This window comes from Ranitomeya variabilis, chromosome 2 (genome assembly GCF_051348905.1).
Source record: "Ranitomeya variabilis isolate aRanVar5 chromosome 2, aRanVar5.hap1, whole genome shotgun sequence".
In the NCBI taxonomy this organism is placed as follows: domain Eukaryota; kingdom Metazoa; phylum Chordata; class Amphibia; order Anura; family Dendrobatidae; genus Ranitomeya; species Ranitomeya variabilis.
This window is the reverse complement of record NC_135233.1, coordinates 574,850,903-574,867,279: the sequence shown is the minus strand read 5'-3', so window position 1 is coordinate 574,867,279 and position 16,377 is coordinate 574,850,903. Positions and strand designations below refer to the sequence as shown.

The 16,377-nt window shown below is 42.7% G+C and overlaps 1 protein-coding gene across 1 annotated transcript in view; it reads left to right on the top strand.

Moving 5' to 3' along the window:
* MMP2 (matrix metallopeptidase 2) overlaps positions 1-15,627 on the top strand; it is a 40,513-nt gene extending 24,886 nt beyond the window's left edge. Inside the window, exons 9-13 of the mRNA XM_077288261.1 lie at positions 210-357; positions 699-835; positions 11,384-11,543; positions 12,089-12,198; positions 14,377-15,627. Of these exons, the coding sequence (XP_077144376.1) occupies positions 210-357; positions 699-835; positions 11,384-11,543; positions 12,089-12,198; positions 14,377-14,480 (659 nt within the window). The 3' untranslated portion in view covers positions 14,481-15,627. The remainder of the gene's footprint in view (positions 1-209; positions 358-698; positions 836-11,383; positions 11,544-12,088; positions 12,199-14,376) is intronic.
* Positions 15,628-16,377: the final 750 nt, after the last annotated feature.

The following is a 16,377-nucleotide window of genomic DNA, read 5'->3' as shown; positions in this document are numbered from 1 at the left end:
GAGTCTTTACTTTTTGAGATCCAGATATGCAGCTACATATTTCTAATATCTTATTGATTTATGGAATAAAAATGAAAATGATGGTTCACCTTTAAGTTGGAGAGATTACTGAACTTAATATTTGCTTCTTCATCTGGTACCGAATCCAACAGTCCATACTACTCCTACTGTTTAGCTATTGGTTTCATAACCATGCATATATCTTCCAGGTACGGGATCTAAGCCTAGACCCGGACCTGAACCTGGACCTGGACCTTCACCAACATTAGGCCCCGTTACTCCTGAGCTCTGTAGCAAAGACATTGTATTCGATGGAATTTCACAAATTAGAGGAGAGATATTTTTCTTCAAAGATAGGTAAGAGATAAGAAAGTGATTAACGTATAGTTTTTTTGTTATTTATCAATTGGGTCCATAAGTCAACGTTTAGATCCATTCAATTAATGGCATGGCTGTGGAAGCTAGGGCACCAGTGTGAACCGGCTCTTTGTAAATATTATATTTATTATATGATGAATATATGGATAAAGTGAAAGAGAAATGGGAGCACCACTTGGCAGGGAAACACATTTTTTCATTGAGACTTCATAAAGGTTCCGATCACGCAGCAACAAAAATCTAAATATATTGTATAGACAATAGGCAAAAAAATAAAATAAAATACAAATTTCTAATGAATATTTGTTTTCTTCCCCAAGGTTTATATGGAGGTCAGTAAACCGAAGAAGCAGGCCCTCAGGTCCCCTGCTTATTGCTACTTTCTGGCCAGAGCTACCTGACAAAATTGATGCTGTTTATGAAGATCCTCATGAGGAGAAGACAATTTTCTTTGCAGGTGAAAATAAATTGCCTTCATCCATATTTGTGTGTAAATGTAGAAAAATAGCAGAAAATCAAAATGTATTATAATGAATGAGCTTAATGTAAAAAGTTATTCATCTGGGTACTAATAATTGTGGGCACAATATGTTCTAGGAGGAGTCAAACTAGGAGAGTCACTTGTAGAGAAGGATCTGAGAGATCCTCTAGATCACAGACTAAGCGGCAATGTCAATCAGCGGCTTCTAAGGGGCACGGAGGTTCAAAGTCTTGAGAAGAGTCATTAAAGGGAGGACATGACTAACTTGTACAAGTAAATGACTCGTAAGAACACATCTAGAATATGGGATCCAGATTTGGTCTCCACATTTTAAGACAGGATATTGGTATTGGGAAGATAGCGTCAGTTCAAAGGCGGGAACTAGATTATTACAAGACATGGAAGGCCGCTCAGATGATGAGAGGTTGGAAAAGTTGGGCTTGTTTTGCTTAGAAAAAAGACGCCTCGGAGGAGATCTAATTTATACATATTAATATGTGTGTGGACAATATAAAGGACAGACACACGACTTACAGTGGCTTGCGTAAGAATTCACCCCCTTTGCATTTTTCATGTTTTGCTACCTCACAACCTGGAATTTCAGTTTTTTTTCAGGGTTTGCATCAGTTCAGAAAGGACATGAGTACAACTATGAACAAGTTTTCTTTAATTCAGAAGCAAACAACAAATAGGACAAAATAAAAAATATTTGAAAATTTCAGTGTGTATAACTATTCACAACCCCTAAAGTCAGTACTTTGTAGAGCCTCCTTTAGCGACAATTACAGCAGCAAGTCGCTTTGGATAAGTTTTTGAGCTTTCCACATCTTGACTCTGGGATTTTTGCCCAGTCCTCAAGGCAAAACTGCACCAGCTCCTTCAAGGTAGATGGTTTCCTCTGGTGAACAGCTGATTGGAGAGGTCATCAATATCCTAGTGGAACACCCCTTTAATCACTGTGGATTGCCATTATACCCATGACGCACAACTATAAATGTTTAATTGATGATGGAGGGAATCTCACCTTTGGAACTGTCTCCTATCAGAAGAATAGAGGTCATCTAGAGTTATGGAAAGGCTAAGCCGATGATTTCTGTAGGCCCCATAATTTTCAAAATTAAGGAACAACCATAGCTCAAGTTCACTTTTATCAGAAGAGTGACAAGCCTGAATGGGAGAATGGAAGTCCCATGTAGGTGACAAACATCAACCATTTATGGGATATTCTGTGCATGCACTTTAAACGTTCCCTCAACAATTACTAAATTAATTTGTTTGCATGATCTTACATAGAGATTGTGAGTTTCAGGTTCAGGATGTACATTGGTATTAGTTGAACCTGTTCCCTGTTGCCCAAGGGTCTCTGCCACAAACAAGGTCACCAGTAGAATAAGTGGCACAGAGCAGTTAAAGATTTTGCATTGAGTTTTGGGTAACAGCTCTTCTTTAACCATACATATCCAATTGGATCGAGGCAAGGACTATTGAGCTCACCATATGCACACTTGGTCTCTTCAATGAGAGCCAGTAGCACCTTGCTTTGTACTGATGAAGGGCATGAACCACAAAACAGTGCTGTCTACAGATGGATGTCTCCCGTTAAAGCTAATTTGCAAACTTTTTCCCATAGGACATTGCCTTTAAATAAATCTCCATAACCTCTTCAATGAGATTCAATACCCAGTGATTGTCCTCCCCATTTAATTAGGTGTGTTAATGTAGAGGTTTGTGACTATGGATTTTGTGTTCCGGGCATCCAAGAATATTTTCCATTTACCAGGCACATCTGGACATAATCCGTGTTGTATGAACTTGATCATGTTTGTTCAACAATAGTCTTTTTTAGTATTGAGTGTGTTGTAATGATTTTCATTTGCATAATTGCTATAGTACTTTATGTTCCTTGCAGAGAAAACTGCGTAGAGTGGCGTCTTTTTATATCAGTTTCTAGAACTACGCAAAACCACAAGTCTGTTGGATGACTAGATTTTTAATGTTTTCCACATGGGCCTTAAGGTCAGATGCATTTCAGTATTACCAAAGCGTGATTCATTATTGTGACACAAGCTGCCCACCTAATGTTGGAAGGGCTTGTGCGAACAGTCTAGACCTTGGTCTTCTCAGTCTTTTTTCTAATGGACAATGACAAAACTGAAGTTATATTTTGAACCCAGTAAGACAATGCAATAAGGCCAGGAGTTGGGTATATCTCAAAATTAAAGACAGGCTTGTTTTTAGGAAAACGGCAGCACGAATTTAAAAGATTATTCAAAACATGGAAAGTTATCACCTTTCCATCGGACCCTGAAACCGTATCTGGAGAACAGGGCTCTGAAATGCCTCACATGCACAACCACCATTGTATTCATTCTCTATGGGACTCCCAGAGATAGTAGGGTACAGCACAGCATCCAGCTATCTCTAGAATATCACTGCCCCATCCTTGGGATCATATAGGTCCCTCAATCTGATTGGAAAGGGACTGCCAGAGATAGCCGGGTACAGTGCTCAGCAATCTCCAGGAAATCACAGCACCATTCTCTGGATTGTTGGGATATTTGCGTCTGACCCAAACCAATTGGAAAGGGACTGCCAGAGATGGTCGGGTACAGTGCTCAGCAATCTCCAGATAATCACTGCCCCATCCTTGGGATCATATGGGTCCCTCAATCTGATTGGAAAGGGACTGCCAGAGATAGCCGGGTACAGTGCTCAGCAATCTCAAGGAAATTACAGCACCTTTCTCAGGATAGTTGGGATATTTGGGTCTGACCCAAACCGATTGGAAAGGGACTGCCAGAGATGGCCGTGTACAGTGCTCAGCAATCTCCGGGAAATCACTGCATTATTCTCTGGACTGTTGGGATATTTGGGTCTGACCCAAACCGATTGGAAAGGGATTGCCAGAGATGGCCAGGTGCAGCGCTCGGCTATCTCCAGAATATCACTGCCCCATCGTTGGAATCATATGGCTCCTTCAATCTGATTGGAAAGGGACTACCAGAGAAAGCCAGGTACATCCCTCAGCTTTCTCCAGAGTATAGCAGCACTATTTTCGGGACCGTTCCCTGTGGCCAACTCAATCGAAATGGAAAAAGACAGCTAGAGCTAGCCAGATACAGTGCTCAGCTATTTCTAGAATATCATTGAACCGTTGTTGAGTTTGTTGGGGTCCCTGGGTCCAACTCAGTCTGATTGGAAAGGGACAGCAATAAATAACTGCAGACAGGGTTCAGCCATCTCCAAGATATCACAGATAGAGTTGAGCGAATTTTTCAAAATTTGGTTCCGATTACGATCAGCGGCGAATATTGTATTTGGAATATTCACCAAACACAGCCGAACGTCATTGGTCAATGCAAGTAGAAATGATCGAATATGTTCAGAATCGATCGTCAAATATAAATTTGGCATGAAGAGGGTACCAATAGGGCACGAATATGGCAAATTCAGATTCGACTGGTTATGAACATATTTGCTCAACTCTAATGAAAGCACCATCTTTCATGATTGCTGGGGTCCCTGTGTCTGGCCTGTTTAGAACATTATCACATATCCTATGGGTAATTCAAAGCTTTCACTGTTGGGAATTACACAGGCAGCTAAACTATTTAAGCACTGATGGAAATTTAGGAAATTGTTTATTGTTCGTTCAACCTGTGGCAATCATCTTGAATGTAAATACTGTCTTTGGACGAACTTTCGTTGGCATGATTGTTTGTCCTTCTACATTTTGTAGCACAACCCCTTAATATAGTAGTCCTGGGTTTCTCTGGACACCTGGGATGAAAGGGGGCTACGTAAACACTGCCCAAAATTGAGAATTCTGGAGTAGTCTGGAGGTATTCCTGGGAGGAGAGGGGCGTTCCAGGGAGGAGCGCGGTTCTGTCTGGAGGTATTCCTGGGAGGAGAGGGGCGTTCCAGGGAGGAGCGCGGTCCTGTCTGGAGGTATTCCTGAGAGGAGAGGGGCGTTCCAGGGAGGAGCGCGGTCCTGTCTGGAGGTATTCCTGGGAGGAAAGGGGCGTTCCAGGGAGGAGCGCGGTCCTGTCTGGAGGTATTCCTGGGAGGAGAGGGGCGTTCCAGGGAGGAGCGCGGTTCTGTCTGGAGGTGTTCCTGGGAGGAGATGGGCGTTCCAGGGAGGAGCGCGGTGCTGTTAAGGGGCAGGGCTTAAGGGGTCTTAAAAATATTGGTAATTATACATACAGAGGTGTGCTGCCAGCCAAAGATGATTTTAAATCTCCCACAGAAGATGCAATCATTTGACAAATGAGTCTTGGCTTGTTTGTCATCTGATTCCTGTCATGTTTTCACAGAGATAATGATCAGGAACCAGCTTTCCTATGAATGTTCATTCTTTTCATCATCTCCACATGTAGGAATGTCTTAATGGTGCCTTGGAATCAGGTAAGGAAACATAAACCTGGTGGCAGATTCCCTTTAAGGAATTATTCTCTTCAGTGGGGAATTCACCACACCTTAAGTTTCTTACTTTATAATTTACCAACTTAGATTGATTAGCATTATAGGGGTTTGATATTGATTATCTGTCTTTAGCCTATGCTTTAGATAGATAATCAATAGTGATGGGTGAACCCCTGGATGTTTGGGTCCGGTGAGTTCGGCCAAACATTTAAAAAAAAAGTTTGGTTTGGATACCAGAACAGTATCTGAACCTGAATCCAGATCCCATTCATCCATGGGGGGCCTGAACATCCATTGTTTGCGACACTGTCATCTGCATGACAGTGCGGCAAACATAGCCTCTTAATGGCGATAAGATCATTACTGCTGGTCAGAGAGCTGCGGTAACCATGCTGTCAGTTGACAGCATGAGCCAGCAGCTGTGACCGACTTTAAAAAGATTACCTCCGGTCAGAGGTGTTGGATGATGTGAGCATACTACTCCCATCAGCCCATGCCTGCTGTCGCTGATAACAATGAGAGCAGGCACCACTGATTGGAGCATTCATCAGCCGGTGCCTGTGCTATAAATACATTTTTTTTTGCGATCTGCAATCCTCAGCTGTCAGCTTTATCATGGCTGGTTATCAAAAATACAGGGGTCCCCACACCGTTTTTTTAAATGTATTTAAATAAATAATTTAAAAAACGGTGTCAGGTCACAAACATTTTTGACAACCAGCCAAGATAAAACAGACAGCAGGGGGCTGGTATTCTCAGGCATGGGGACCCCTCTATTCTTGATAACCACACTTGATAAAGCTAACAGATGAGGGTTGCAGCACGCAGTTGTCAGTTTTGCCATGCTGGTTATCAAAAATATAAAATATCCCACGTCCTTTTGTATAAATAAATGTATTTATTTAGCGCGCAGGCGCTGACTGATGACTACTCCCATCAGTGGCTCCTGCTCTTGCTGTTATCAGCGACAGCAATCAGTGACAGCAGGTGTAGGCTGATGGGAGTAGTACTCACAACAGCCGAACAATAAGACGGTGTTCGGTGCGGACCCCGAACTTTACTGTTCAGTTCCGCCCATCACTAATCATCAATATCAAAACAGCGGGGTTCGACACCCGGCAACCCCATCGATCTGATCTTGATGACCTATTCTAATGATAGGCCATCAAGATCAAAGTCCTGCAAAACCCTTTTAAGTATTATATATGAAGGACATAACTTTTAAACTGAACTGAATATATTAGAGGCATCATTCCAAAAGCGCAGGGTGCCTCAATCTGATTATACCATGTGTGAGGGAATGTATTTTGTGGGTATCATACTGTGTGTGTGGGGAATATACCGTGGGGGCATCAAACTGTGTGGGGGGAATGTGCTATAGGTAAATTAACTGTGTGTGGGGGAAAGTATTGTGGGAACATCATACTGTGGGGGAGAATGTACTTCTCAGGGCATCATACTATGTGTGGGTGAATGTACTGTGAGTAAATTAGCTGTGCGTGGGAGAATGTACTATGGGGATGTCATACTGTGTGGGGGGAATGTATCGTGGAGGCATCATACTGTGTGTAGGGAATGTACTGTGGGGACATCATACTGTGTGTGGGGAAATATACTGTGTGGGCATCATACTGTGTGTAGGGGAATGTACTGTAGGGACATTTTACTGTGTGTGGGGGAATATACTGTGAGAGCATCATACTGTGTGGGGGGAATGTACCGTGGGGACATCATACTGTGTGTAGGGGAATGTACTCTGGGGACATCATACTGTGTGTGGGGGATGTACTGTGGGGACATCAAACTGTGTGGGGTAAAATGTAATGTGTGGGCATTATACTGTGTGGGGGAAATGTACTGTGGAGTCATCATACTGTGTGTAGGTGAATGTACTGTGGGGACATCATACTGTGTGTGGGGGGGAATGTACTCTGGGGACATTATACTGTGTGGGGGGATGTACTCTGGGGACATCATACTGTGTGGGGGAAAATGTACTGTGTGGGCATTATACTGTGTGGGGGAAATGTACTGTTGAGTCATCATACTGTGTGGGGGGGAATGTACTGTGGGGACATACTGTGTTTAAGGGATTGTACTCTGGGGACATCATACTGTGTGGGGGGATGTACTCTGGGGACATCATACTGTGTGGGGGAAAATGTACTGTGTGGGCATTATACTGTGTGGGGGAAATGTACTGTTGAGTCATCATACTGTGTGTGGGAAAATGTACTGTGGGGACATTATACTGTGTGGGGGATAATGTACTGTGGGGACACCATACTGTGTGTGGGGGAATGTACTGTGTGGCCATCATACTGTGTGTGGGGGAATGTACTGTGGGGGACATTATACTGTGTGTAGGGGAATGTACTTTGGGGGACATCATACTGTGTGTGGGGGAATGTACTGTAGGGGACATCATACTGTGTGTGGGGGAATGTACTGTGTGGACATCATACTGTGTGGGGGTAATGTACTGTGGGGGACATCATACTGTGTGTGGGGTAATGTACTGTGGGGGACATCATACTGTGTGGGGGGTAATGTACTGTGGGGGACATCATACTACTGTGTGTGGGGTAATGTACTGTGGGGGACATCGTACTGTGGGGGGGGAATATACTGTGGGGGACATCATACTGCGTGTAGGGGAATATACTGTGGGGGACATCATACTGTGGGTGTGGGGAATGTACTGTGTGGACATCATACTGTATGTGGGGGGAATGCACTGTGTGGACATCATACTGTGTGTGGGGGAATGTACTGTGTGGACATCATACTGTGTGTGGGGGAATACATCGTGGGGGACGTCATACTGTGTGTGTGGGGAATGTACTGTGGGGGACATCATACTGTGGGGGGAATGCACTGTGAGGACATCATACTGTGTGTGGGGGAATATACTGTGGGGAAATTATACTGTGTGTGGGGGAATATACTGTGAGAGCAACATACTCTGTGTAGGGGGAATGTACTGTTGGGACACCATAGTGTATGGGTGGTGCTATATGGGCATCATACTGTGTGTTGGGCACTGTGGGGGCCATGAAAAGTGTATCGTATGTAGGCCAGTAAGCTTAACCTCTACTGTGGGTAAAATCCTGGAGGGCATTCTAAGGGATGCTATGCTGGAGTATCTGAAGAGGAATGACCTCATGACCCAATATCAACATGGATTTACTAGGGACCGTTCCTGTCAGACTAATCTGATCAATTTCTATGAAGAGGTAAGTTCCGGACTGGACCAAGGGATCCCAGTGGACGTAGTGTATATGGACTTTTCAAAAGCTTTTGATACGGTGCCACACAAAAGGTTGATACATAAAATGAGAATAATGGGGATAGGGAAAAATATGTGTAAGTGGGTTAAGAGCTGGCTCAGGGATAGGAAACAAAGGGTGTTTATTAATAGAGCACACTCGGACGGGGTCACGGTTAGCAGTGGGGTACCACAGGGGTCAGTAAAGGGCTCTCTTCTTTTTAACATATTTATTAATGACCTTGTAGAGGGCATACAGAGCATAATTTAAATATTTGCAGATGACACTAAACTCTGCAGGGTAATCAATACAGAGGAGGACAATTTTATATTACAGGATGATTTATGTAAACTAGAAGCTTGGGCTGATAAATGGCAAATGAGCCTTAATGGGGATAAATGTAAGGTCATGCACTTGGGTAGAAGTAATAAGATGTATAACTATGTGCTTAATTCTAAAACTCTGGGCAAAGCCGTCAATGAAAAAGACCTGGTAGTATGGTTGGATGACAAACTCACATTTAGTGGCCAGTGTCAGGCAGCTGCTACAAAGGCAAATAAAATAATGGGATGCATTGAAAGAGGCATAGATGCTCATGAGGAGAACATAATTTTACCTCTATACAAGTCACTAGTGCGACCACACTTAGAATACTGTGCACAGTTCTGGTCTCCGGTGTATAAGAAAGACATAGCTGAACTAGAGCGGGTGCAGAGAAGAGCGACCAAGGTTATTAGAGGACTGGGGGGGTCTGCAATACCAAGATAGGTTATTACACTTGGGGCTATTTAGTTTGGAAAAACGAAGGCTAAGGGGTGATCTCATGTTAATGTATAAATATATGAGGGGACAGGACAAAGAGCTTTCTGATGATCTTTTTAATCATAGACCGGTGACAGGGACAAGGGGGCATCCTCTACGTCTGGAGGAAAGAAGGTTTAAGCATAATAATAGACGCGGATTCTTTACTGTAAGAGCAGTGAGACTATGGAACTCTCTGCCGTATGATGTTGTAATGAGTGATTCATTACTAAAATTTAAGAGGGGACTGGATACCTTTCTGGAAAAGTATAATGTTACAGGGTATATACACTAGATTCCTTGATAGGGCGTTGATCCAGGGAACTAGTCTGATTGCCGTATGTGGAGTCGGGAAGGAATTTTTTCCCCAATGTGGAGCTTACTCTTTGTTTTTTTTTTGCCTTCCTCTGGATCAACATGTTAGGGCATGTTAGGTTAGGCTATGGGTTGAACTAGATGGACTTAAAGTCTTCCTTCAACCTTAATTACTATGTAGAACACTAATGGCCTTCACTGGGAGAATATTTCTGTGAGGGTACATGTAAAGATCTGGGAGAGTCAGGGTATGTGCACACGTTGCGGATTTTGCTGCGGATCCGCAGCGGTTTTGACGCTGCGGATCCGCAGCAGTTTTCCCTAAGTTTACAGTACCATGTAAACCTATGGGAAAAAAAAAACGCTGTGCACATGCTGCGGAAAAATCCGCGCGGAAACGCAGCCGATTATTTTCCGCAGCATGTCAATTCTTTCTGCGGATTCCGCAGCGGATTTACACCTGCACCAATAGGAAACTGCAAATGTAAACCCGCAGTGGAATCCGCAGAAGAAACCGCTGTAAAATCCGCAGTGAATTTTCAAAATCCGCTGCGGAAAAATCCGCAGCAGAATCCGCAACGTGTGCACATACTCTTAAGGTTACTGGCTTAGTATAAAATAAAAATTGCTTCCCTCTTTCTTATCATTAAAAGTTGGGAAATATGGAAACCGCTATATACATGGAGGTAGAGGTGAGTAATGCAGATATGCAGGAAGAAATGAAGCAATACAGGAATTGCTGTTGCCCTTTTAAAGCATAAATCACAAAAAAGGCAGAACACAAAAATTACACAGAGATCATGTGCACAAGCCAGAGTTCAGCCTGCCATAAAAGCGTGCAGGCTTCATGCATTCCTCTTTAACAGGCTGATTTGGCAGACTGACGTAACGGGAAATTCTCCCATAGAATATATACATAATCTAAGATACTGTAGGGTTCATACAAACTCCGTGTTCTCTGTGCTCCTCCGTCAGGTGACTTTCATAACCCTTAAAAAAATCCACCCTACCCTGGTATCTCTCTATAGCTGGCCCTAGTCTTTCTGTAATCAAGGTTTAATTGGGTTGTTCACAAGTTTCTATTAATTATCAGATGTCCTGAGTGTGATATCAGAATACTAACCAGCAGTCACATATCGATCCCTTGCCGTATCTCATTACGACTGTCTGGGTCCCCCGTCGGTCTCCTCTACATTTTTGTCAAAGCATGACAACGGCAGCCAATCAGTGGCCAACTCATCACTGATGCAGGCATTGATTGGCTACAAGAGTGATGCATGGACAAAAACTGAAAAACAAAAAGGAAAGGAGACCTAGCAATGGAAGAAATGATGGATTGATAGTCAAGTACGTGTCATTTATTATTTTAGTCAAGCCATACTTTACATAAAAAAAAAAAGAATGGAAAAACCCTTTAAGACAGTTACCATTGGTTGTCCAATTTTTTTTTGCATCCAGGTATTTATCACTCACTCCATCTGACATATTTGATATTTTTTGTCGCCATTATAAAAGGAGTTGGTGGACATGAATGATAGAAGCATGCACCACTAATGTGGACACCATTGTAAGAGAACCTATCACTAGATCTATAAGCCCCAAACCACGGGCCGCAAGCATCAGAACCATCTTTTTCTTTGATACACTGAAGCTATGGCTCTATACTTCTGTATCCACATACAATGTTGTCATGTTCTGTATTTGCTTTGTGTAACAGGCGATGAATACTGGGTTTATACTTCAAGCGCACTAGAAAGAGGATACCCTAAAAAGATAAGTAGCCTTGGACTACCCTCAGATGTCAAGCGTGTGGATGCTGCATTCAACTGGAGCAAAAACAAAAAAACCTACATTTTTGCCGAAGACAAATTCTGGAGGTAATGCCGACAATTCTGTGAGATGGTTACGGTACTATTAATGGTTGCGGTAGTATTATTCCCAACTACATAAGACCAACTCTGAGACCGCTACACTTGTCACATACGTGTATTATGGGAGTTTTCAAGTTTCAGTACAAAGTGATTTTCCAATACCTTTTGTATAAATTCATTAATTTTTCAAGATATCTCCTGTTGTCAATCCATAGTACAGTTAGAGGTATTTTGATCACTGAGGATACGGGTACAGAGGCCACCACAAAATCGCTGGATTATGGAGGTGGAAGCAGTCAGCTGAGCTGTGACTCTTCGAGAGGATCCGATCCCAACCAGAGACACCAGCAGACCAGTATAGAAAACCATAGAAAGTATTTATCATGGCGCCCGAACTACTGGTAGCCTGAATCAGACTCGAACATATTTTTCGAGCACGTCGAAGTCACTTGGTTAGCACCCGAGCATGCTCCGATAACACCTTATCCCAGCACGCTCGCTCAACACTATTTGTGATGTTTGTTTCATTTTTACTTTTCTTGTTTTCTTAGGTATAATGAAGTGAAGCAGAAAATGGATATCGGTTTCCCGAAACTAATTGCAGATTCGTGGAATGGTGTTCACGATAATCTAGATGCCGTATTTGACCTCAACGGAAATGGTAAGAAAACGTAAAGAATCTTCTGTACATAATACATCGTGTAAAAGCTAATGCAGGTAGTTCTTTCAGTTATCCGCTCCGTTCTCGGCCTCCACGACATGATGTGACCCTTACTTTGACTATACAGTGTGCACAGTATAATGTGGGGGAAATATGGACCCGGCAAGACCAAAATTATCGGAATCAAAGTAGAGAAAAGCGTTCCTGATGCTACTTTGACATGTCCGCCATTCACAGTCGGAGTATAGACCGCAATCGCGGACTCAACCGGCTGCAGATCTATTGACCTGAACTCGACAGCCACATATATACTTATAAAGCTGTTGTGTTTGGGGCCGGTGACCCACGGCTGGTGTGGGCATCAGACATGTGAAACCAACCTCATAGGGGAGATGTGGACTGTATAGAGCAAAGGAAGAGCACATTGAAGGTAAAGTGGTGGGCAGGGATTGTACAGGGTTAAGGCATGAGTAAACGACTGTATATTCCCTGATTCCAGAGAATCTGGACGATTATGCAAAGGACACTCTGATCCAACTCTGATCAGAGTTGGATCAGAGTGTGATCGTAGTGTGATCCGATTCTTTCGGATATGAGGAGAGGATGGAGAAAAAAATGTTTCCATCTTCGCTTTATTCTGTGAGAACGCAAAAATCATCCTGCATTTAGATGTCATCTGAGTGCAGTTTGATGTTTTCCATGGACTAATTGATTTGCATGGCCGAGTGCGATCTGGATATCAGACCAAACTAGGGTGTGTGAGCTGCTTCTGAAAAAAAAAAGCATATATTTATATCTAATTCTGAGCTACCTTTCTAAGGGTGTATTCACACATCCATGAGAATCAGAGGCGTAGCTAGGGTTTTGGTTCGGGGGTGGGGGGGGCGGCGTTTCACAGATCTCATTCACTGGTCCATCCACATCCTATTCTGATCCTCAACATCGGGACTCATTCTGACCCATTCACATAATATTCTGATCCTCAACATCGGGACGTTTCACAGATCTCAGTCTCTGATCCATCCACATACTATTCTGATCCTCGATATGGGGACTTTTCACAGATCTCATTCTCTAGTCCAGCCACATCCTATTCTGATCCTCAACATCGGGACGTTTCACAGATCTCATTCTCTGATCCACCCACATCCTATTCTGATCCTCAACATCGGGACGTTTCACAGATCTCATTCTCTGATCCACCCACATCCTATTCTGATCCTCGACATCGGGACGTTTCACAGATCTCATTCTCTGATCCATCCACGTCCTATTCTGATTGTCGATATAGGGACGTTTCACAGATCTCATTCTCTGATCCATCCACGTCCTATTCTGATTGTCGATATAGGGACGTTTCACAGATCTCATTCTCTGATCCATCCACGTCCTATTCTGATTCTCGATATAGGGACGTTTCACAGATCTCATTCTCTGATCCATCCACGTCTTATTCTGATCCTCGACATCGGGACGTTTCACAGATCTCATTCTCTGATCCATCCACGTCCTATTCTGATCCTCGATATAGGGACGTTTCACAGATCTCATTCTCTGATCCATCCACATCGTATTCTGATCCTCAACATCGGGACGTTTCTCAGGTCTCATTCTGACCCATTCACATAATATTCTGATCCTCAACATCGGGACGTTTCACAGATCTCATTCTCTGATCCACACACATCCTATTCTGATCCTCGACATCGGGACGTTTCACAGATCTCATTCTCTGATCCATCCACATCCTATTCTGATCCTCGATATGGGGACGTTTCACAGATCTCATTCTCTGATCCATCCACATGTTATTCTGATCCTCAACATCAGGACGTTTCACAGATCTCATTTTCTGATCCATCCACATCCTATTCTGATCCTCAACATCGGGACGTTTCACAGATCTCATTCTCATATCCATCCACATCTTATTCTGATCGTCGACATCGGGACGTTTCACAGATTTCATTCTCAGATCCGTCTTTTTCACAGATGTGCAAATGGATCTGTGACATTCTATAGGTTTGAGTGCTGTCCGATAAAATCTGACGGCACTCTAACATTTCACACGAATATGTGAATGCCGCCAAAGGGAAATTAGACAAATAACAACTGAATAGTTTTATATAATTTAGAAAATATTTCCCCACTTATATATTTCGCCTTCTTATGTTTTAGGCTACAGTTATTTCTTCAAGGACCAGTACTACTATGAGATGGAAGACAAGATCTTGAAGATTGTTAAAATTGGAAATGTAAAAACTGATTGGCTGGGTTGCTGAATGATGCAATGTCGCATTAACCATATATTGTCATTTGTATGTATTTCAGTACTTGTGTATGGTTGTTATAGTTGCTTACAGAATTGTACTGAATGGCCAGTCTGGCACTGGTATCCTGACAGTATCCTCCTCCGATAATTTAATGTGTTGTGTACCCAAGAAGAACATATAGGAAACATGGAGGGGAGACGTATCAAAGCACATCTTGGTTAGCCTCCCCACCAATAATCTTGATGCTAAATTAATCCATTTTAACTACATAAATTAACTCATTGCCAGTCACATGCTGATGATAACCCATTGGACCCGTGGGTAGAGGCACAGGTTGCCTACAGACTTTCCTGTAACAGTAGACAGATACATTTTCTAAATTTTCTAAATTAAAGTCTCCTCCTTTCCAGGAAAAGCATAATCCTCATCTGTTGTGTGGAATCCGTCAACATGTTTCTCTATGTAATCTGAGAGCAGCATGATGTAGGGGCTGAGATCCTGATTCCAGCGATGTGTCAACTAACAGGCTGTTGCTGTTTCAATACAATAAGTGTTTTATCACCAGGAAATTATCAGTACAGGACTAGGAGTCTCATGCCTCCTGGTCCAGCCCCACATCAACCTCAATATACATTGTACACAGAAAGCAGCCAATCAGTGATGTGGGTGGGATTTTGCACAGCTCAGAATTTGAGCACTGTTGAATCTACAGCAGAAAAACAGGGATTTTATCCAAATTATAGCATGGAGTCCAGCAAGTGGCACATCAGTGGAATCAGTGTCTCAGCCCCTACATCAAGCTGCTACCAGATTACATAGAAAAAAAAACGATGACAGATTCCATTTCATGCATTTTAACCCCATTGTGGTGAATGGGACCGAGCAGCAATTCTAGATGTACCCCCTGGACTAGAGGTGTTCAGTGCCTGAATGGATGTTGAAAAGTTTGTTTTTTTTTAATTCTGAAAAACCCTTTAAATTAATATCCAATTGTTACTGTTGAGCTGTAAAATTTGATGTTTGTACTTATGGGAAATTGCTGTGTGTTTGTAAATGCATCAAACTGTACAAATACATTTCCTTTAAAGAAACATTTACAATTTACAGGAAAATCAAAACAGAAGCTACAGTATAAAAATAAAACACACAACAGTGATATTTGGTGGCTTGTGGTTTCTTGTGTAAAAACAGATATTTTTTATAGATATTATTATTAGTATTATTTTTTTTTTATAAGAATGTGCATTAATAATAACCCGGAAGGCAGTGTGCCAAGGAGACCACAGTCTTTGTGCTTTGGCTTTAGGATATGTTTACACTGAGTTTTTTTTATGAAGATTTTGACACAGGTCCACTCCAAAACCCACATCAAAAAACACTTCAACTTGGAAAATTGGAGCTCTTCTGTGGTCAAAGCAATGTTCAGCTGCGTGATCCGACCTGATCCCTCTGCTGACATCACTCCTGCTCCACAGAGGAGTAGAAGACAGCAGTGAGGTAACGCAACAATGGAGCTGAAGAAATAGAGGATTTTTATTTGAGGCATGTGCAGGGGCTCCATATAGAGACTAAACAGTGTAGAAATGGACAGTGTGAGGAGACAGTATGGTGTAAACAGTATAGAAAGGATGTAACAAGGGGAGACAGTGTGAAAGCACAGTATGGAAGGGACAGTATGTAGAGGGGAGAAAGTGTGATGCGGGGGCACAGCATAGAGACTGGGCAGTGTAGAAATGGACAGTGTGAGGAGACAGTATGGGGGAAAGAGTATAGAAAGGATGTAACGAGGGGAGACAGTATGAAAGCACAGTATGGAAGGGACAGTATGTAGAGGGGAGAAAGTGTGACACTGGGCAGTATAGAAATGGACAGTGAGGAGACAGTATGGTGGAAAGAATATAGAAAG